At 46.8% G+C, this 21,702-nt stretch overlaps 1 protein-coding gene and 1 long non-coding RNA gene across 7 annotated transcripts in view; one reads left to right on the plus strand and one right to left on the minus strand.

Annotated features, from left to right (window-relative positions):
* The first annotated feature begins 841 nt into the window (after positions 1 to 841).
* LOC140643062 (T-cell-interacting, activating receptor on myeloid cells protein 1-like) lies at positions 842 to 17,219 on the plus strand. Of its 6 annotated transcripts, XR_012039473.1 has the most exons (12): positions 843 to 975; positions 4,209 to 4,244; positions 4,883 to 5,173; positions 5,441 to 5,737; positions 12,451 to 12,495; positions 12,901 to 12,984; positions 13,088 to 13,115; positions 13,503 to 13,567; positions 14,042 to 14,079; positions 15,433 to 15,735; positions 16,653 to 16,765; positions 16,877 to 17,219. XR_012039473.1 is itself a non-coding variant. In XM_072844411.1 (10 exons), exons 1-10 carry the CDS (start codon positions 933 to 935, stop codon positions 15,574 to 15,576), a joined length of 1,071 nt encoding a protein of 356 aa, XP_072700512.1. In that variant the 5' UTR covers positions 843 to 932; the 3' UTR covers positions 15,577 to 17,219. The 6 variants fall into 6 exon arrangements, 3 of the variants coding, with proteins under 3 accessions (XP_072700533.1, XP_072700512.1, XP_072700545.1); XR_012039471.1 differs by having other exon boundaries at positions 15,433 to 16,765; XR_012039472.1 differs by having other exon boundaries at positions 16,653 to 17,219.
* LOC140600089 (uncharacterized) overlaps positions 12,396 to 21,702 on the minus strand; it is a 54,752-nt gene continuing 45,445 nt past the window's right edge. The window contains exon 4 of the long non-coding RNA XR_012003279.1: positions 12,396 to 13,005. This is a non-coding gene — a long non-coding RNA (uncharacterized lncRNA). The remainder of the gene's footprint in view (positions 13,006 to 21,702) is intronic.

Consider the following 21,702-nt stretch of genomic DNA (forward strand, 5'->3'; position numbering starts at 1 on the left):
CACCAGAGATCTAATGACAGAAGATTTCACAGAAGAGATTTCACCCACAAGGTAGTTCACATCACGTTCCACAGCAAACAACTTACAAACCCACTGCAGACATTTCCTTCTTCAAATTCCTTTTCTGCCATACTGCCTTTCAGTAAGTGTTTTTCTGTCTTATCCTTTCTTTATAGGGCCTGTTCTCTTGTTCTCCAGGATCCTGACCCTTCCCTGATGCCCTATGAGTTCTCATCTCTTTGCCCTCCGCCCTGGCCCTGCTCTTGCCTTTAGGGTTCCTGGGACACAATCCAGAAGTTGTTCACATTACTTTGCTCACATCCTATGAGCAGAAGAACCCACAATTTCCTAAGGCAGAGAAACGTTGTTTGTTTGTTTTTAAGATTTTGTTTATTTTATTGGGGAGGGACAGAGGAAGAGGGAGAGAGAGAATCAGACTCCCTGCTGAGTGCAGAGCCCAATGCAGGGCTCACAATGCTCAATCCCATGATCCTGAGATCATGCTCTGAGCTGAAACCAAGAGTCAGATGCTCAAATGACTGAGCCACTGAGGTGCCCTTAGAGAAATGTAGTTCTTATTCTGGATTGCTGGGAGCCCAGCTATTTGCTGTCACTGTGCAGAAGGGGACGATGGTGATGGAAATTCAGCTAGCAGTTTCTCCCATGCTTTGCATATTCATGGATATGCCTTAGAAGTGGGTGGCTGACTTCTGTGCTGTTGGAGGACTCAGTGGGTCAGGCCTGAAGGAAGTGACTTGAGAGTGTATTGCAATAGTCATTTCCTGATAGAGACTAGAAGACAGAAACCGGGGGCATGTAGAGTGGAGGGCTGAAAAACCAGAGGCAAAGCTGTTCCTGCATGTCCTGCAGTCGAGAACATTTGGCTAATCACCAACAGCAAGACTGAAGGAAGATCCTTAGAAGAGGCTTGTATGGCTGCCATGATGTCCCAACTCCTGGTTGTGCTCTATACTGGTAAGTCTTGGGGAAGGGCAGTCACTATGGGAGGTGGGGCTGGTCTGGGGCAGCAGCTGGAGCTGGCAAGGCCTGCAGGGCAGGGTGTGGAAACACAGACTAGAACCTTCTACAGAAGTTTTATTAAAACTAGAACCCTGAATACAAATTCTGTACACAGGATATGTTGGGGACTTTACACACATTTTCCTGTTTCCCCAAACTCAGTCAACCCTGAATTTCCTAATGACATTTTTCCCTCTGTACGTGGCATCTGTGTTCTTTCCTATGTTATCTTCCTCTTCAAATTCCCCAGGTTTTTAATGTTATTATTTTTGTACTCAACTCTATCTTAAAAGAAAATCTGTAGAATACTTCTATTAATGGAAAATCAGTGTCCATCCTCAAAAACAGACCCTCTGGTCCCTGGGCCACAGTTTTCTGTTTCTGAGAGGTAGCAGTAAATGCGAGAAGCTGGCTGCAGACCAGCACTGGGCTGTGGTATTCCTCCATGGGATCAGAGAGAGAACCAGGAACCCAGAAGAGAGAGATTTTCTCACACAGGCTCAGCGATACTCTCCTGTCATTGCATGATCTTACATCTCTTAGAGAAATTCTCCCAAATAGTTCTCTTCCCCATACTTCATTCAAAGAATCCGAAACTCACAGCTGAAGTATGTGCCAAGGCCACTCGCTACTATGTGAAGAAGGTGAATTCAAATTCTGGTCTGCACAGTACCAAAAGCCATAATTTTCTATTGGGCAATATGAAGGAATTTAAAAGGTCCTAATTTGGGGGTCTAGGGGTAGAAATGTCTGGAGGGTGAGTGAAGGGAGTTGTGGCTAGAAAAACCTCAAGAAGGTAAGTGAACATGGATCCAGTGATCTAAATAGGTGTTGGCAATCTTCTCCTGTAGAGGGCCTGATAGACAGGCTCTGTGGGCTGCATGATCTCTGCTGCTACCACTCAACACCTGTCAGAATGGCTGTCATCAAGAAGACAAGAGGCAACAGGTGTTGGTGAGGACGTGGAGAATAGGGAATCCTCACGCACTGCTGGTGGGGATGCAAACGGGTGCAACCACTGTGGAAGACACAGTGATTCCTCAAATTTTTGAGATTTTTGAGATTCCTCAAAAAGTTAAAAGTAGGGCTCCTGGGTGGCTCAGTTGGTTGGGTGTCTGACTCTAGATTTTGGCTTAGGTCATGAACTCAGGGTCATGAGCCTGAACCTCATGTTGGGCTCTACACTGAGCATAAGCCTGCTTGGGATTCTTTCTCTCCTTCTTCCTCTGCCCCTCCCCCACATACTCACAGTCTCTTTCTAATAAAAATTTTTTAAAAGCTAAAAGTAGAACTACTATATGATCATCAATCTCACTTTGGGGTTACATATCTGAAGAAAATGAAAACAGGAAATTGGAGGAATGTCTGCACCTCCATGTTTATTGCAGCATTATTAACAACAGCTAAGGCATGGAAATGACCAAAGGGTCCGTCATGGATAAATGACTACAGAAGATGTGGTCTGTATGTATAGTGGGATATTATTCAGCCGTGAGGAAGAAGGAAATCCCACCATTTGTGACAACATGGATGGACCTTGAGGGTTTTACATGAAGTGAAACAAGTCAGACAAAGACAAATACTGCATGATCTCACTTTTAGGATCAGTTTGGTCTAGATCTGAAAGTAAGGCCACCAGAGGGGGTAGATGGGGAACATACACTTCACCCTTGCAAGCAATTCCGATCTTATATTTTTGAGATTTACTCTGGGGCACCAAGGAGATGACTCATGCCAACCATCATACCAGGGATGCATTTAGGCTATTCCCCAAGGGCAGACAAGTATCTTCACACAAAGGACTGCATTCTCACCAGCTACATGTCCCTTATCATAGGGTAGGGATCTCCCCACCTCCTTCCCCTGCTCTCAGTTGACGCAGATGGTTATGCTGTTGTGTTGGGAGGGAATTTGGGAAATAATTTCTGGGACTTCAGAAATCTTTGCAAATGACTCTCTTTACATAAGATTCAGACTCCATTGGTAATCATATATTTATTGAATATTTGCCAGTCTGCGCTGTGTTCTAGGTACTGAGGATGTATTCTCTGCTCTCAAGGAGCTTAAATTCTAGTGACTCCAAATCTCTTCAGGACCCAATAGCATCAGGAATAATAGGTGTCTCTAGAACCTAAGTGGTTGGATTTCCCCCCAGTCAAATGGTTTGGGTCATAATTAAGATCTTTCTCACACGCTAGAAGCCATGGTATGAGGGGAAGAGTAGATCCTGTGCCCTCTACAATGTTGACATGCTCAGGAGACAGCTTGAGTGACACACTTAGCATAACAGGGATGATCAGGAGCCAAGCATAGTGCCCCATGTCCTTCACCATGCCCTCCACCATGAAATCTTTTTTTTTTTGTCCACCATGAAATCTAAAGAGGACATCACAGAATACAACAGATGAGTAGGGTGGATGGATAAAGGGTGGGGGAAATCCTTGGACTCTGAGGCAAAATGGCAAGGCCATCTAAAGTCCTGGGGCCATTGTAAGGAGAGAGGACCCTGGGACAGTGAAGTGGGACAACATGAGAAATGACAGAGAGACTGAGATAGACTCCCAAGGATGTCTGTGTCCTGACTCCCTGGAGCTGTGGGTACATTCCTGGATGTGGCAAAGAAAATCCAAGTGGCAGGTAGTATTATAGTTGCTTATCAGTTGACCTTAAGGTAGGGAGTTGCTTCTGAATTATTTGGGTGGTCAGAGTGTAACCACAGGATCCTTAGAGTGTAGCAAAACAGGTACAAGAGGTGTCAATGTACCAACCATTGCTAGTTTTACAGCCAGAGGAGGAGACCACCACCAAAGGGTGTGGGCATGTCTAGACATGGAAAAGACCAGGAAATGGGTTTCATCTATAGCCTCCAGAAGGAAATCATCCACAAAGAACTCTGGTGTTAGCCAGTGGAACCTGTGTTGTTGGACTTTTGTAACCCACAGAACTGCAAGATAATAAATCTGTGTTGTCAGGAGCCATTAAACTTGTGACAATTTGTGACACCAGCAGCCCTAGGAAATTAACGTGAGGGGCAAACCAGCACCCATGCCAGATGGGCTCTCCTGCAGGAGGCTGAGACTGTCACTGAGTGTGATGACGGGAGTACATTCTCAGCAGGAGCCCCAGGGAGGCCCCTCAGGACAGGGCTCCAGGCGGATGCTCGTGTCTCATGGATGATTCTCTCACAGGGTTGTGTGCTGGCCGAGGAAACAGGATGACTGATGGTGAGTTTCTTCAGTTAGATCCTCTCTCTCCTTCACTCCAAACTCCCCGTGTCCCTTCTCTTTACTTTTTTTATATTAAATTTATTTTTTATTGGTGTTCAATTTACCAACATACAGAATAACACCCAGTGCTCATCCCGTCAAGTGCACCCCTCAGTGCCCATCACCCATTCACCCCCACCCCCCGCCCTCCTCCCCTTCTACCACCCCTAGTTCGTTTCCCAGAGTTAGGAGTCTTTATGTTCTGTCTCCCTTTCTGATATTTCCCACACATTTCTTCTCCTTTCCCTTATATTCCCTTTCACTATTATTTATATTCCCCAAATGAATGAGAACATACACTGTTTGTCCTTCTCCGATTGACTTCCTTCACTCAGCATAATACCCTCCAGTTCCATCCATGTTGAAGCAAATGGTGGGTATTTGTCGTTTCTAATGGCTGCACCCCGATGTTTATAGCAGCGATGTCCACAATAGCCAAACTGTGGAAGGAGCCTCGGTGTCCATCGAAAGATGAATGGATAAAGAAGATGTGGTTTATGTACACAATGGAATATTTCTCCCTTCTCTTTACTTAAAGGGACTTCCTGAGAGCAGCTCAGGCACCAAATCCCATCCCAAAATCTGCTTCCTTCCAGAGACCCTTCCCAAGCCCTCCCTCAGTGCCTGGCCCAGCTGGATAATGCCTCCCAAGAGCAATGTGACACTGCAATGCCACACTTCCACCAATGATGTCAACTTTGCTCTCAGAAAGGGAAATGTTCCTGTGGAGTTCCCACAATCACCAGATTCCACAGAGGGCATGGCTCGTTTTCTCCTCACTGACCTACAAGCCAGCAGCTCTGGACCGTACACCTGCGAATACTACAGACGAGAGCCCCCGCAAAGAAGTTCACAGCCCAGTGACATCCTCCTCCTGCTGGTGACAGGTGAGGAGGGTGCTTTGGAGTAACAGGGGCAGGTGTGGGGAGGAACCCCAGGGAGGCAGGGCGGGGGGGTTGGCAAGGGGAGATGGAGAAACACGGCAGCAGAACGACTTGGCTGGGCTTCACCCAGGGCTTGTAGTCAGAGTCAGAAGAGGGTGAGACCAGGGATCTATCGTCTCTCCTGCTTGGTGGGACCCCTGCCAGGAGAACAGGGTGGGGGGGGGGATCTCAGGCTTCTCCCCGTGACCTTGGAGCCCTCTTCTCTTCCAGGAGAGTTCCCTAAACCTTCCCTCCAAGCCCCCCAAAGAGGTGTGGTGACCGCAGGAGAAACCGTGACCCTGCAGTGTCAGAGGCCAGACAATATTTTCATGCCTATAAAGTTCGCTCTGCTGAAGGCGGGAGCAGCAGAGCCCATACGGGTCCAGGATCCAGCAGGGAAGGAGACAGACTTCTCCCTCAGGAGTGTGACAGTCAGTGATGCTGGGAACTACAGCTGCGTGTACTTCCTGATGAGGGCTCCTTTCTGGGCCTCGGAGCCTAGCAACCATCTTGAGATCACAGTGAAAGGTGAGGCGTTTACTGTCAGGAGGACGGCAGATGGATTACCTGCCTGCTGAGCTGCTGGGACCTGAGAGAGAGAGGTGTGGACACAGTCTGTATCCACAAGACTCTGCAACTTGGGGAAATCATTTAGGAAAATCCAAGTGAGGGCCAGTATTCTGTGGAATAGTGTAGAGGATCTTGTGCCAAGGAAGGAGTGCAAATGGTGGAGAATCATATAAAAGGAGGCTGGGTGTGGGCTTCCCAGTGCAGGTGGCCAAATATGCTCTGAGGACACCAGGTGTGGGTGAGGGGGGATTTGCAATTGACCCCCACTAAGAAAATAAGAAGTAGCCACAAAACTGTCACATATATCCTGGGCAGGGCACAATTCATTTAGACTAACGTGTGAATGACACCTCCTGGGGTTAGGCAGGAGGAGGTTCTAGCAAAATGGTGGATGAGGAGCGAGAGAATAACAGAGAGCCCAGGAGCATCTTTCTGAGAAAGACTCAGAGACTCAAGGAAGATCTGTGTTCCATTTTCACTGGGACTCTAGCACTCTTGCCTTTTAGCTCAGCTGAGTTGAGCTTTTCTCTTCCTACTGAGCCCTTTCTTTCTTTTGGAGAGGAATGATTTTAATTTATTTTTATTTAAAAAAATATTCATTTGAGAGAGACTGTGTGTGCATGAGTGAGTGCACATGAGTGGGGCAGGGGCAGAAGGAGAAGCAGACTCCCTGCTGAGCAGAGACACCAATGTGGGGCTCCATCCCAGGACCCCGAGATCATGACCTGAGCCGAAGGCAGACACTTAACTGAGTCACCCAGGTGCCCAAGGGGAATGATTTTTAAAAACCATGGCAAAAGTGCCTAACATAAAAGTTACCACTGTAAGTATTTTCAAGTGCACAGCTTAGAAGTGTCAAGTGCACTTGCACTGTAGCCTAGCTGCTGCCACCACCACCACCACCTGCCTCCAGAATGCTTTTCATCTTGCAGAATCGAAACTCTGTCCCCATCAAACAGCCTCTCCACACCCCACTCCCCCAGCACCCTCCATCCTATGTTGTCTCAATGCATCTGACAAATCCAGGAACCTCACGTAACTGGAATCATACCGTATCTGTCCTTTTGTGATTGGCTTTTCTCACTCTGAATCATGTCTAAAGGTTCATGCATATTGTAGCAGATAGCTGGATTTCCTTCCTTGTCAAGGTTGACAATGGTCCATTTTATGAACGGACCACATTTCATGTACCTATTCATCCACTGATGGATATCTGGGTCATTTCCACCTATTTGACTACTGGCCCATCACCTGCTGGCCACCTACTGGGTATCAGTTCTTTTGGATGTATACTCAGAAATGGGATTGCTGGATCACAGGAGAGTTCTACTTTTAGTTTTTTGAGGACCCACCACCATCCTGTTTTTCATAGTGGCCACACCATTCTACATTGCTACCTACAGTGCATATGGGTTCTGTAGGTCTGTTCAGGAAAGGGATATTTTTTGTTTATTTGTTTGGTTTTTTAAATATTTTATTTATTTATTCATGAGAGACACAGAGAGAAGGCAGAGACATAGGCAGAGGGAGAAGCAGGCTCCCTGCGGGACTCAATCCTGGAACTCTGGGATGACACCCTAAGCCAAAGATAGACAGACGCTCAACTGCTGAGCACCCAGGCATCCCAGGAAAGGGATGTTTTTTTACCCTTGTGCACCAGGGCTATTTTGTGAGTTTGTCCAGGATGAGGGTAGGAAGAGAGGCCAGTAGGAACCAGGCATCCTACTGGATGGGGGCTGAGTTCCCCTGTATTGATACAAGGACCAGAATTTCCTAAAAGCTCATGGGGCAGGGATTCAGAGGTCCTGAGAAATGTCATACAGTATATGAGAAGAAGAGAAGCCAGCTGCCCTGAGTTAAAACTATAGCTCTGGCACTCGCTGTGAGTATCCTGCAACTCATTTCTTTGTATGCCTTTCTGGGGGGAGCAATGCACACATCGGACCCATACAACTTCTATGAGAAGGAGAGGGAATATAGCTGATCAATTATAACAGATAGTTTTCATGATTGTATTAGTCAAGACACTTGGTTGCACCTACCTTGGAGTGACCTAGGAAAAGTTAGGGGAATCTATCAGCCTTTGGAATTAAAGAGGTCATTCAGGGTGTCCCAACCTGGCACTACTGACCCTTTTTTGCTGGATAATTCTTTTTGTGTGTGTGTGGGTGGGGTGGGGAGAAAAGTGCATCCTGTGCATCATAGGATGTTCAGCCCCATCTCTGATCTCCACCTGCTACAAGTGTCCTTTGCCAGCTGTGACACCCACAAGGTCTCCAGACACTGCCCAATGTCCCACAGAGGCAAGGCAAGGCCAGGCCTGGCTGGAAACCACTGGGATCACAGGCCAGGAAATCGTGGGAAGTGCGTGGATGCCACTTGGCTTCAGAAACTAGAATGGAAAAAAAAAAGAAACTAGAATGAGGGACTGGTTTCATTCTTTTAGTGGGGACCAGCTCCTTCTTTTGGGCAGAGAACATGACTTTTAAGAGCTGAGTTTGCAGCTCATAAATTCTACTCCTGGAGAACCATCTGACTCTCCTTCCCAGACCCAGTTCAAAACAGACACACACAGACAAAGGGACCTGGGGCAGAGGATTGGGAGATGGGGTGGAGGTTTGTGAACAGGTTTGGTCAGCTCAGCCTCTAGGTTGATCCTAGGAAATGCTCTCTCAGGAGGATGCTGTGCAAGAAAAACTCAGGTCCATCCTGGGTGACTTGATTTAGGAGGCAATGAGCAGTTCCTAAAAAAGAGGAGAGGTGATACCTTCTGATCCTAGGGTCTGAAAGTTGTGTCCCTCCTCCCTGCAATTTCATGTTGAAATCCTAACTCCTGATGTGACAGCATCAGGAGGTGGGTGCCTTTGGGAGGTGCTTCAGTTAAGAGTGGAGCCCTCCCTTCCGCTGGGTGAGGCTATCGAAGTTTGCCACCTAGAAGAGCCCCAACATCCCTGGACCATGCTGACACCCTTATCTCGGACTTCTGGTCTCCAGACCTTCGAGCAAAAGATATCCGTTGTTCATCATCCCCCTGGCCTGTGGCATTCTGTTAGAACAGCCCAAATGGACTGAGACAGCTAAGGAGGGTGAGGTATTTGCTCAGTAAGGGTGTTTGCTCCAGAATTATAGAGCCCTGGACAGAGCAAGAAAATTCTAAGGTCCTGATGCTGATTTGGAGACCACCTGGCAGCACCAGGTAAAGGCGTTTTCTCTCTACCCCAGGTTGGGGCCAGGGAGTGAGGTGGGGAATTCACAGACCTAGGGACACCTTTCCTGTATCTAAGATCCACCTGCTCCATTGATTTCTAGGTCAGTGTGAAGGGCATTCCCCCCAGGGGCATAAGTCAGGTAACTGGGTGAAAGGAAAAAACATTCCAACAACGGTAACCACCCATCTGTCACTTAGGTAGATGGCCCTACTATCTGGAAGGTGTGTACCTACTCTTGTTTTGCAAATTAATTACAAGTGTTTGGATTTGGGTTGGGGCCAAAGATTACTCTGCCCCTGTCTGCCTCAGCTTCTGTCTGTTAAACAGGGTTGATAGTGGTACCTATATGAGGGACTTGGGGTGAGATTTTGAGGAGTTAATTTACCTAAATCCAGGCAGCCCCCATGGCACAGTGGTTTAGTGCCGCCTGCAGCCTGGGGTGTGATCCTGGAGGCCTGGGATGGAGTCCCACGTCAGGCTCCCTGCATGGAGCCTGCTTCTCCCTCTACCTGTGTCTCTGCCTCTCTCTCCCTCTCTCTCTCTCTCTCTCTCTCTCTCTGTGTGTGTGTCTATGAATAAATAAATACAAATCTTTAAAAAAATAAAGTTTTTAAAAAAAATAATAATTTACCTAAATCCTTTCTAAGCTGTGTCTGGTGGACAGCAAATATCATCTAAGTATTTACTATTATTATCATTATCAACATCCCAAATTTCTTCCTTACATGTTGAAACAGCTTTATCAAGAACTGCACTCCTAGTGGGAGACTTTCTAGGAAAAAGAGAAGGTACTTATCCTTCAAATGATAACAGTAAATATCCTCATGGTTAAAATGAATTATAAATATTAGTGGAAAGCTGCATGACCTCTCAAGATCTTCCAGGTTCTAAAAAGGCCAAGGGTACACGTCTGTGTCTCTAACGCAGCTCAACTGCATGTGACAAGGTACAAGCATTAAGCACAGATGAGACAGTCTTTTCAAAATGTGATGCTCAAGGAGACAAAACTGGAAGAAAAATATTGTAGGCTGGATTTGCTTTCTGTAGAAGGGAGAAATTTTAAATAATTTGGGGTTATTCAACAACTGGTGAGTCATTTTTTTTCCCTCTTCCTTATCCTTGGCCTGTAAGGAACCTTCTGAGTTTCTTGTGTGATGGTCACACATACTGCTTCTTCTGGTGTGAATACGTGTAACGGAACGGCTCACCTGGAGGCTATTGATAAGCTCAACCACCTTTCCTGTGTTCTTTCAGCCACTGTTCACATCCAGGCAACTGTAACCAAGGGCAACAGGCTGAAGAAGACAGGAAGATGTCACCTGCAGAGGGGTGGGGGGGAGGAGTTGGCAGGTGGATGACTGGATCCAGGTGCATGGACAGATTATCAGCAATGGAGCCCAAGAGTTTCCTTAGGGATTCGCAAGAGCTTTTTGTACGCCCTTACAGTCTAACGCAGTTCTTACAGGGCCAGACCCCCCAAACCAGCTGCTACACACCAGCCTGTTTAACTTGTGGGGATGAGAGGGTCACCTGACTGGCCAAGGCAGGAAGCAGGCATTCTGACAGAGGACAAGGAAAGAGAAGTTGCTCATCTTAGGCTCCCCTCTTATTTTCCCCAGTCCAGTGGTTCTCCACTAGGAGCGATTTTGCTACTCGGTGGCATATGGCAATGTCTGAGACATTTCTGGTGGTTGTGGCTGGGGATGGGGGATAGGCGATGCTCATGGCATCTAGGAGGTAGAGACCATGGATGGCCACAAAACAGCCAATGATGCACAGGACTCCTCCCCACCAAGAATTATCCAGCCCCAAATATCGGTAGTGCCCAAGATGAGAAACTCTGCTCCAGACCTACTGTCTCATTTCCAGGTCGACACCAGAGTTCCTTCAGGGATTTTACAGGTGGAGACCATATTCTCCTCCAACTCCTAAAGCCTCTAATTACTTAAACTATGTGCCCCGGACCAGTAAGCTGCTTCAGAAGCTACTTACCAGAATACTGGCTCAACCACCTTTCCTGTGGTCCTGTCTTCCTTCAAGGTCACTTGAGGTGTTTGGTTTTTTTTCTCCCTTTATTCCAAAGTGTGATTTGTGTCCAGCTTCCCAGTGATTTCTTTGGAGCCAGACCCTAGAAGCCTGATGGTTCGTGGGGTTTACTCATCATTTCTGAAGTCAGAACTGTCAAAGCAGTCTCTGGTCAGGAGGAGAGCAAATGCAGCTGGCAGGGGGTGGGAGGGGAGCGTGAGTAGACAGGAGGTGTTTGAGACAAACAGTGTCCCCCTTTCTGACACTGTGGCTCCCTAGGACACACAGGTGAACAACTACGAGTGGTCCAATAGAGAACAGCACAAACAGTGGCCTGGGGTGAAGTACAGGGCTGGGAGGAGGTGGGGTCTTTGGGTGGTCTCAGAGGTCTACTTCTTCTGCTGTGGTCAGCTCCTAGAGGTGGAGCCAGCAAAGCTGTGGGTGGTAAAGGCAATGAAGAGTGACATGGTGAGTATCATATCAGCAGAGCTTCATGAAGCTTGGTCCCACCCTGGCTCTGCTACTCACTAACTGTGCGACCCTGGGCAACTCATGAAGCCAGCAGGCTAGAGACCCTGGGGAAGAGCTGATGTTGAGTCTAGAGGGGGTAGCTGTAAGAAGAATTCCTTCATCCCCAAAGGAGATCAGTCTTTCTCTTTTGGCCTTCAACTGATTGGATGAGGCCCACCCATATTACAGAGACTAATCTGCTCCACTCAAACTCTGCAGACTTAAACGTTAATCACGTCTTTTTAAAAAATGAATTTAGGTTAAGACTGCATTTGTTTTAATTCCAGCGTAATTAACATACAGTGTTATATTAGTTTCAGGTGCCATCTTCCTGGCAACCAGTCTAGACTGGTATTTTACCAAATAACTGGGTACCATAACCTAGTCAAGTTGACACATAAATCTAACCATCACACCTGCCTACACAGGAGGCTTGGGGTCCCTGAATGGGATCCGGACATTCCTGGAGTACACTCGCTTTTTCTTTCTGCATCCTATCTTACTTAATTCTGTTCCCTGGATAGATCTAAAACTCAGAAAACCTTCCTCCCACAAACCAGTGAGAGAACTGATAGGAATTTCCTTTCTTTTGAGAAATCTGAAAAATACTACCTAATAGAAGTAACCATCAAATAACAGTTACATATCCACCACCCAGAATTATACTTGCTCACAGCTCATCGTATTTGCTCTAAACTGTTTTCTTTACACACACACACACACACACACACAAGATTTAAAGAGTCCTCTTTCCCTCTCAACATTATTTTTCTCCTTCCCAGTAGAACCCTCCACCCTGTGGTTAGTGTTATTTCTGTGCATGTTTTTATACTTTTACTACATAGGCATGCCTTTGTAAATAATGCATAGAGTTTTAAATTTTATTCAATTTTATTTAAATTTAAACTCAAGAATTCTGTCTTCTAGATAAAACTGAAAGAGAGTCTCCCAAGATGGCAGAAACAGGAGTAGGTAAGACAGAGCTTCCTGGGACAAAAGGTCATTCACCTGTGGGATGGGACATCCTTGTGAAGTCCTGAGTTATCCACCTCTGGGAAAATTCTGGAAGATGTCTATCTTTCAGTGATGCCTGAAGGCTATGGCTCAGTGCTAGGTCTTTTGAGGTGGGAAGGATCAGAGGCACAGCTCTGCATATTCGGTAGCTGGGCCACTTTGGAAATGGTACTTCAATTCTCTGATGCTCAGCTTCGGCATCTGCACAATGGGGCATCACTTGGTCTCCCTCCCAGTATGAGAAAAACGTAGTGAGGTAGATCTCCAGCACGCGGCAGGAACTCAATTGATGGTAGACACACTGAGGCACCAGAACATGTCTCAGGAAATGGAGGGCGCTCTCACCTCTTCTCCTCTCCCCAGGGACCGTGGAGCTCACCCTCATTGTGATCTTCATCCTTCTCTTCATCCTCGGAGTCTTCCTCATCTACAAATACACCCAGTGTGGTGAGTTCAGGAAAGCAACCGCTAAGTATTTGGGAGGAAATGGAAGAAATGGAATGGGAAAGTTAACACCACAGGGTTGATGCTGTCTCTCTTTCATCCCCAGGAGCAGCTCCTAACAAGATGACCAAATGGTAGGGCTACTCGGAGGATCCCATCAGCCCATACTTAACTCCTCCTCCACTGCTGCCTTGATTCCTCAGCACCTTTCTTACCCCAGTGACCACCCCAAGCATCTCTCCATGTCTTCTCTTCTTACGACCACCCTTCAATTCTCACCCAATGCTCTTTCCTTGGAGTCTGTCCTCATGGACCACCCAGCCCCCAACCCCTCCCCCCCTCCTCTCACAAAACTCTACTGGGCACCCAAACAGGGAGTGGTACATGAGTGTGGAGAAGGTGGGGGGACTTTGGTTTACACACAATCTTGCTTGCCACCTCACCTCCGCCCACCCACCATGATCCCAGTGTCTCACTCCAATTTCCTTCACCTCCAATGCTTCAGTGTTTCTCTCCTTCAGCTCCCGCTCTTCTAAGGACCCTCAAGAACAGAGGACAAGTGTTCAGCCTGGGAAAGAAAGCGATGGTGGGTCCCCTGTGTGTGTGTATTTGTACGTGTGCAGGGTGTGCACATTTGTGTGCTGCCTGTGCCCATGTAAGCATGTGTATTTGAGTGTGCACATGTGAGTCTGCACATGTAGGTGCGCAGGGATGTATGCATGCATGTGAACATGTGTATGCATGTAACAGTGCACAAATGTGTGTGTACGTGTATCTGTGTGTGTTTGTAGATGTGTGTGGTTGTGTAAGTCTGTGTTGCATGTGTTTGTGCGTGGTTTGTATGTTCATGTGTCCGTGAATGTATGTATGCGAGTGTGTGTGTGTAGGAGTACTTGTGAGTGCACATATATGCGCATGTGTGTGTGTGAGACGATATACAGGGATAGGTGTGTGCATGTGAGGGTGTGTATGATGAATGTCTGTGTGAGTGGTGGTGTGTGTGCAGATTTCACCCTGGGAGCCTGGGGGCGCAGCAACAGCAGATTCTTTTCCTTCCCAGATTTGTCCATGGCTATCACAAGCTGTTCTCCTGCCTTGGTGAGTTTCCACTATGGCTACCCCATCATCACCCCTCCTTGTCCCAGGTTCTCTGTCACTCTGCCTGGTTTTGTCAATGGTTTGGGCCTCTGCATTCCTCCTCACCGCCCCCACCCCAGCCCTCACTCAACTTTCCAGAGGAATCTGGGTTGAACTCTTCATCCCATGACTTGTCCTTTCTGGGGACATTTCCCCATGTGACGGGGGATGCAGGCCACCTTCTCTCTAGAACTAATGGGATGATTTAATGAGCTCAGAGCCACACAATGATCAGTCAGATCCCAGGCATGGCATTGTGTTCAGTACCCCTGAACGTACTATTATTATAAACTGTTAGAATCTCGGGCCAGCGACCTTCCCATCCTGAACCTCTGTTTCTCCATCTGGACAATGGGGATAATACAGCCCACCTCTTGGTGCTCTTAATGAAAATATGGTAAGATCCCCTGTAAAGCACCTACCATGAAATACATCCATAGTACATCCTGCAGCTATTTATAGTCACCCTTATTTTTTTTACAGTTCAATTTTTTAAAATTTGCAGCAAAATTCACATCACATAAAATTCGTAATTTTAACCCATACAATTTAGCAACTTTTGGAATATTCACAATGCTGTACAATAATCACCAATATCTAATTCCAGAATGTTTTCATGGTGCCCCAAAGAAACCCCACAGCCTTTAAGCACTCTCCACATGCCCACACCCCCACCCCAAGCCCCTGACCACCACTAGCTTTCTGACCCTAAGGACATTTCATATTAACACTCACTCTGATGGCTGTGGGTATAAATTATCTATGGTTCATAACAATTCATCCCCAACGTAGTGGTTTAAGCAACACTTAATGATCTCACAGTGTCTGCAGGTCAGGAATCTGAGTGTGGCTCGTGCCGGGTCTCACAGGTTGGGATTCAGGCTTGATGAAGAGAGGATGTGTTTCCACATCCACTCACTCAGGTGGTGGCTGGTGGAATTCAGTTCCTCACTGGCTATTGGCCAGAGACCATCCTGACCATATGGGCCTTTCCATAGGACAGCTTATGACACAGCAGCTGGCTTGATCAGCGTGAGCAAGTGACCATTGTGAACAAGATGGAAGTCAGTCCTTCATAACCTAGTCTTGGACATGATGACACACAACAGCCCATCCTTTATGCTTATTCTGTTTGACAGATGCACATCCCTAGATTCCATCAAACTTCAAGAGGGTAGGGGAACACAGCAAGACTTGAAGAGTGGGAGGCTCTAACACAATTGTCTACCACAACTTGTCCCAAACGCTCAATCTTCACAACCCAACACTTCTTCCTGGGAGTACTTGATCCTTTTCTCCTTGCTTCCCTTTCAGGATAAAGCATCCCAGGTGTCAAGAGCTGAGGAACCCCACACAGTGACTTATGCTGAGCTGAACACCAGAGCCCTAAGAGAGGGTCTTTCCCGGCAGATGGAGCAGCCCCTGGAAACCTGCGTGTATTCGACCCTTAAGGCATAGCCAGAAGGGCACCTGTAGCCCAGGAAAGAACTTCTAGCATGGAGATGGATGATAAAGAGAGGAAGGACCCTTGTGACACTAGGCAAATGGGGATCCCTTCCCCCAAATCTTCAATGAACACTTGTTTCCTTCTTCTAAAAATTTGTTTTCAAATAAGAGGTATCATTTGCACAGAGTAAGATGCACAAACCTTACATAGCCAAGTGACTGTGTGTGTGTGTATATATATAGATCTCAGTGATAGATCTCTACCTATTCCCTTTGGTATAACCACTGTTCAAATAAAAACAGCACTCTTTCTAGAAGGTTTCCTTGCACCACTCTCCAGCTAACTGCCATTTTCGCTGAGATCATTCCTTTCTCTGACTTGTGTCACCTTGGATGACTTGCCCGTTCTTCATATGCACTCCATACACCTGCAAGACACCACATGTACTCTTCTGCATCAGCTGCTTCCACACACATGTTATTTCTGAGGCTCATCCCCGATGTTACTCATATCCATATCTTCTTCCCTTTTTACTGCTGAGTATTACTCCGTTGCATGGTCATGCCACAGTTTGTTGATCCACCTTCAGGTGGATGGACATCTGGGTTGCTTCCAGGCTGACATTTCTATGGGTCAGGCTGCATGAACACTCTTAACTATGTCTTTGTGGCATACACGCAGGCCTTTCCCTGGATTGTAAATAGTGGGATGACTGGGTCAAAGAACAGGTGTGTGCTTCATTTCATTAGACACTTCTGAACAGTTTACCAGAGGGGTTGTACCACTTCCTGTTTCCTTCTTGACAAGTGCCCAGTGCCTTTCTTAGTGGCCACACTCTGTTCCCACTCCCTTCTCTCCACATAACCTTACACAAGTCTGTGGGCTTAAGCCAGCCTTCACTGTGGCTTGTGACCTCCAATGATCCTTATTCTGGTCTTCGTGCCCCTATGTAATGCCCTCCCCTGGCTTTGGGAGACTTGTTTCTAATCTACAGAATGAGGCAAAGAAGGCAGGATGTCAGTTCAGCACTTGCACTACTGAAGAATACAACTACCACCTAGACAGCAGGCTCTCTCTTGCCTTCTAGGATTGTGCACTTGCTTGATGATGTGAGCTCCCCAGCTTGGAGAAGCCCACTTGGCAAGGAACCAAGAATAGTCTCTAGCCAGTAAGGAACTGACTCCTGCCAACAAGCATGTGGTATGTGTTGTGTAATAAAGAATATGGCTGGTCTTTTTCCTTGGCTTCTGGGAGGTAATCTCTAAGTGCTCAGAATCTCTCGAGTAACAGGAGTATCTTTGCTATTCACAGTGGGTGCTTTGTACCACAGCTGCATTTATGCCGGTCAGATGACCCGGGATGGAGGTGGTGATGCTAGAACGACCCCATATGATTAAAGGGTTACAACCTTGACCTCTGGGGATCAGAGGAGGAGACAGTCAGTTATGTGGGTAGTGATTCAATCAAAATCACACCTATGTGAGGATATCCTGATGAAAACTCTGGACAGCACTTGGGGAGCTTTCTGGCTGGTGACACATCCTGAGAATATAGGAAGCTTTGCTTTGGGGGTCCTCCCAGACGTCCCCCTGTGTGTCTCTTCATCTAGGTGATCTTGATTTGTGTCCTTTGTAATAAAAACTATAAACATAAATACAGTACTTCCCTGAATTCTTTGAGTAGTTCTAGCAAGTTATTGAATCTGACAGAAGCAGGAACCACCAAAATTTTAGGTCATTGGTTCAGAAGTGCAGGTGACTCAGGATACCTACGTCTTTAGCTTGTGTCTGCAGTGAGGACAGTCTTGTGGGTGCTGCACCGTCAGCCTGTGAAGTCTGTGCTAACTCTGGGTGGGTTGTGTCAGAATTGCATTGGAGCTCGGAAGCAGACCCTTCCTCAGCTGAACTCTCAGATTAGACCCCAGCCTTGGCTGACACCATGTTGGTGGTGGTGGGGGCTTCAAATGGTTTTCTGAAAAGGGAATGGGCTTCTGACACAGAGCTGGGTTCCAACTCCTGCACCTGCCTCTTTTGCCTCTATGTCTTTGCACAAGGGAATCTGCCCTGCTGCCCCTCACTTTACATATTTCCAGTGAATTGTCCCCTGGCACTCTAATTTTACCAAATATGATTTGGCAGGAAGCACACTGGTTCACCTGTACCGTGAAGTCAGCAAGTTGGTCAAAATGTAGGTAAACCGGGATTTACATTTTTAAGTTGCAGAGACACATTTTGCTATCTAGAGACAAATCAGTGAGGGTGGTGGAAAAGAATGGAAAGTTGCCATTTCAGATCTTCTGATAATTTCATTTCTTGGCTAAGTAAGAGCCTGTGAGTCACACACAGCTTTCCCAGCAGACAAAAACGATTGTGGGTGTAGACACCATGGCTTCACCAAAATCACTGCAAATCCTGAAGAACGTGGCACTGTGCCCACGCATGATGGTTCTTCAAGCATGGTGCTGACACACGTGTACCTCATGATAGGGGCCTCTGGTCATGGAATGAGGTCTAATGATTAATAGTGTTGCTCTGCAACCATAGGTCCAAGCAGTTGTCTGTGCCAGCTTCTCAGTGCTATTTACTGGTCAACGTGAGAAGGATGATTCACACTGGGTCCTGTGAGACCCTCCAGAGGCCTCTGCCACTGGGACGGCCAACATGCCTGTCATGAAATAGGAAACCCCAGCCAAACACCCATTTTGGGTTTCCTTGTTCTGAGACACTTTGTGAACATGCTGGTGACCCTCTGACCCAAGAGAGAAAGTCCATCTAGGCAGCTGAGAGGAGAGAAATCCCTTTTTTTGCCTGGGATGCACACTCTCATTGTAATGTTCTACAGCTTCTATATTGTATCCTTCCCCTACAACACACAACATGTGGGTTCTATCAGTCTGCTTTAGCAACTGAACCTCATGGCATAGTTAGTAAAAGAACTATTTGGTGGGATACCTGGCTGGCTCAGTCGGTAGAGCATAGGACTCTTGATCTCAGGGTTGTGAGTTTGAGCGCCACGATGGGCACTGAATTTACTTATTAAAAAAAAAAAGGAAGGGATGCCTGGGTGGCTCAGCAGTTGGGCGTCTGCCGTTGGTTCAGGTTGTGATCCTTGATCCATGGATCGAGTCCCTCATCAGGCTCCCTGCATAGAGCCTGCTTCTCCCCTTGCCTATGTCTCTGCCTCTCTCTCTCTCTCTCTCTCTCTCATGAATAAATAAATAGAATCTTAAAAAATAAAAAAGAAGAAGAAGAACTATTTGGCTATAGTCCTTAGCTCTTAAGACAGTGGGGAATGTCTAGCAACCTGAGTATCCAGGATTTTCCAATATTTTCAACAGTGAGGTACCTTTATCTCCTCTTAGGAACTCTTCAGGCTCAAGCCTTGGGCATCTGGGGGGAGGGGGCGTCACACATTTGATGCCTGAAATCTGTGACAGATGAGGACTTTCTGTGAGCCAAGTCTTTGAAGCCAAGTGTGCAAAGAGTATGTTGCAATCGGCAGCACCAACAACATTTTCAGAAAGCGGCATGGAAGGAGGAACTGAAAAGTCTGAGAAAAATCATTACTTCGACGCTGTGGATTCAGGGCAAGGCCATGGCCACCCCAGCTCCTCGCCCACCCGTGGACTGCAGAACTGAAAGTAGGCGTTGGACAGGCAGAAAGTGACGTGCTGCCATGATTTCCCAACTACTCCCACTCCTCTGTCTCAGTAAGTGTCACAGGGCACACATTGGGACCACAGAAAACAACAGAATTGGTAAGAGGTTTGGTATTGCTTCTCTGCCTCTTGGCTAAGATCAAGTAGGGTAAGAGATTTGGACTGGGGATGGAAAGAGAAAATAAAACATCAGCTTTGGTTTATCGGCTGCAGAAATCTTAAAAAAAAAAAAAAAAGAAATCTCGCTGAGTGCAATGCATATGCTACATAATGTAAGCCGGTGCTTTACAAATTTCGATTAGTCTTGTTCCAAGTTCAGGGTTTCTGCTGAATGCCTTTGCTACTTGTACTTTATTGGCTTAATGTGTTTTGTTTTTAATATAGACTCAACCTTTTTTCCTTAAAGAAAAGTGCTTACAACAGAAAATCTTGATACTATCAGCAAAAATCCAGGTCAAATACAAGGACTATAAAGTAAATGCAGTGATAAGGAAACAATGCTAGGATATTGTAACTATACACTGGTCCTCATCAAGCTTCTGAGCCTGAGACCTGCTAGTTCTTTGCTCTAAAGGCAATAAGCCACGATCCACATATATCAGAGACTAGCTTCAAGGAAGTTTCCTTGGTGATATAATCAGCTCTACTGGACTGCATACTGCATGCAATCATATAGTGCTTTTTTTAAAAGATTATTTATTTGAGGGACACCTGGGTAGCTCATTCGGTTGAGCATCTGCCTTTGGCTCAAGTCATGATCCCGGAGTCCTGGGATTGAGCCCCACATTGGGCTCCCTGCTCGGTGGGAGTCTGCCTCTCCCTCTCCATCTGCCTCTCCCCCCACTCATGCTCTCTCTCACATGCTCTCTCTTTTTATTTATTTGAGATAGAGGGAGTGGATGCACACAGAAGGGTGAGGGTGAGGGACAGAGGGAGAGGGAGAGAGAGAATCTCAAGCAGACTCCATTCTGAACGCAGAGCCCCAGGCAGGGTTCCATCCCACAACCCTGAGATCACGACCTGAGCAGACACCAAGAGTCGGATGCTTAACTCTGTCACCCAGGCACCCCCATGTAATGCTCTGATTGTCCTTCCTTCCACCTAAAATCATCACACATAAAACTGATGGGATGTGTTCTATGTTTGGGAAGTATCACTCTGATCTACCCCCCCCTTAAAAAAAAAAAAACCCTGCAAGAGAGAATACATTTTTATAGATCAGGCATCAAATTTGAGTCTGCAAAGTGAGCGAGTTGCCTCAGATTGCACAGGTGGTAAGGAAGCCAGATCTCAACCCAGAACCGCTCAGCTCCAAAAATGTTTCCACTCAGCCATGATGTCAAATTAAGAGGAACACACACGTGGGATCTGTGGTATGCAGCACCCTAGGCATGTCTGAAAGGACTTCGGAAAAAGCCTGAGGAGGTAGAGAGGAGTGGTTCCGAATGTCCCTGGTTATGGAGCTAGAACTGTACCTCAGAATGAACTGGTTTCCAGACACCAACAAAGCTAATTATTCAGAAAAAGTCAGGGGAGGAGGACCTGCCTCTGCATGGCCCTCTGCACTCAGCTTCCTGCTACCACTACAGTTCTCTGACCCCCAGGCTCTAGGCTCCTCCCCGGAGCACCCCCTTGGGAGGACACACCTGTTTGTATGCGAGAGAATGCAGGGATGTGGTGAACACAGCATAGTTCTGAGGATTCCAATCCTGCACACAGTCCTTGTGGGGCCTTGAGGAATACACGTCCATGGTTATAAGTTCCCTTATCTTTCACAGTTACCTTCAAAATCAGGTTCAAGCACACATGATCAGTCCATGCTCAAAAAATGATCTTTTTATGTTCCTAATTCCTTTCTTCATTCACTCTCCTCTGCCTGATTTAGACACTGATTCTACCAGCATCCCTTCCAGAGATCCTCCCAAGCAACTTGTATGAAATTTTCATTTCTTTTTTATGGCTGAGTACAATTCAGTTTTTTTTTTAAAGATTTTATTTACTTATTCATGATAGTCACACAGAGAGAGAGAGGCAGAGACACAGGCAGAGGGAGAAGCAGGCTCCATGCACCGGGAGCCCGACGTGGGACTCGGTCCCGGGTCTCCAGGATCACGCCCTGGGCCAAAGGCAGGCGCCAAACCGCTGCGCCACCCAGGGATCCCTACAATTCAGTTTTATGTATGGATCATGTTTTGTTTACCCACCCACCTGTTGGTGGACACCTGGCTTGTTTCTACCTTTCAAATGTTCCTGATCTTCCTCATGTCAACGAGATCAACCTTTTCTTTGTCGTATTTGTCTTTGAGAGACAATGAGTCTCTCCTAGTGGACTTCCTGTTGCTCCCCTAAGTTACCAGGCCCCTGAGCAGCTGTCCTGCTGAAGACGGAGATGAGATCAGATGAGATGCCCTAGGGTCTGGAATGTATGACCAATCCAATCTAACCTGAGGGTGTGTCCACTGATCTACCGAGCTGTGCA

Source organism: Canis lupus, chromosome 1 (genome assembly GCF_048164855.1).
Source record: "Canis lupus baileyi chromosome 1, mCanLup2.hap1, whole genome shotgun sequence".
Taxonomy (NCBI): Eukaryota; Metazoa; Chordata; class Mammalia; order Carnivora; family Canidae; genus Canis; species Canis lupus.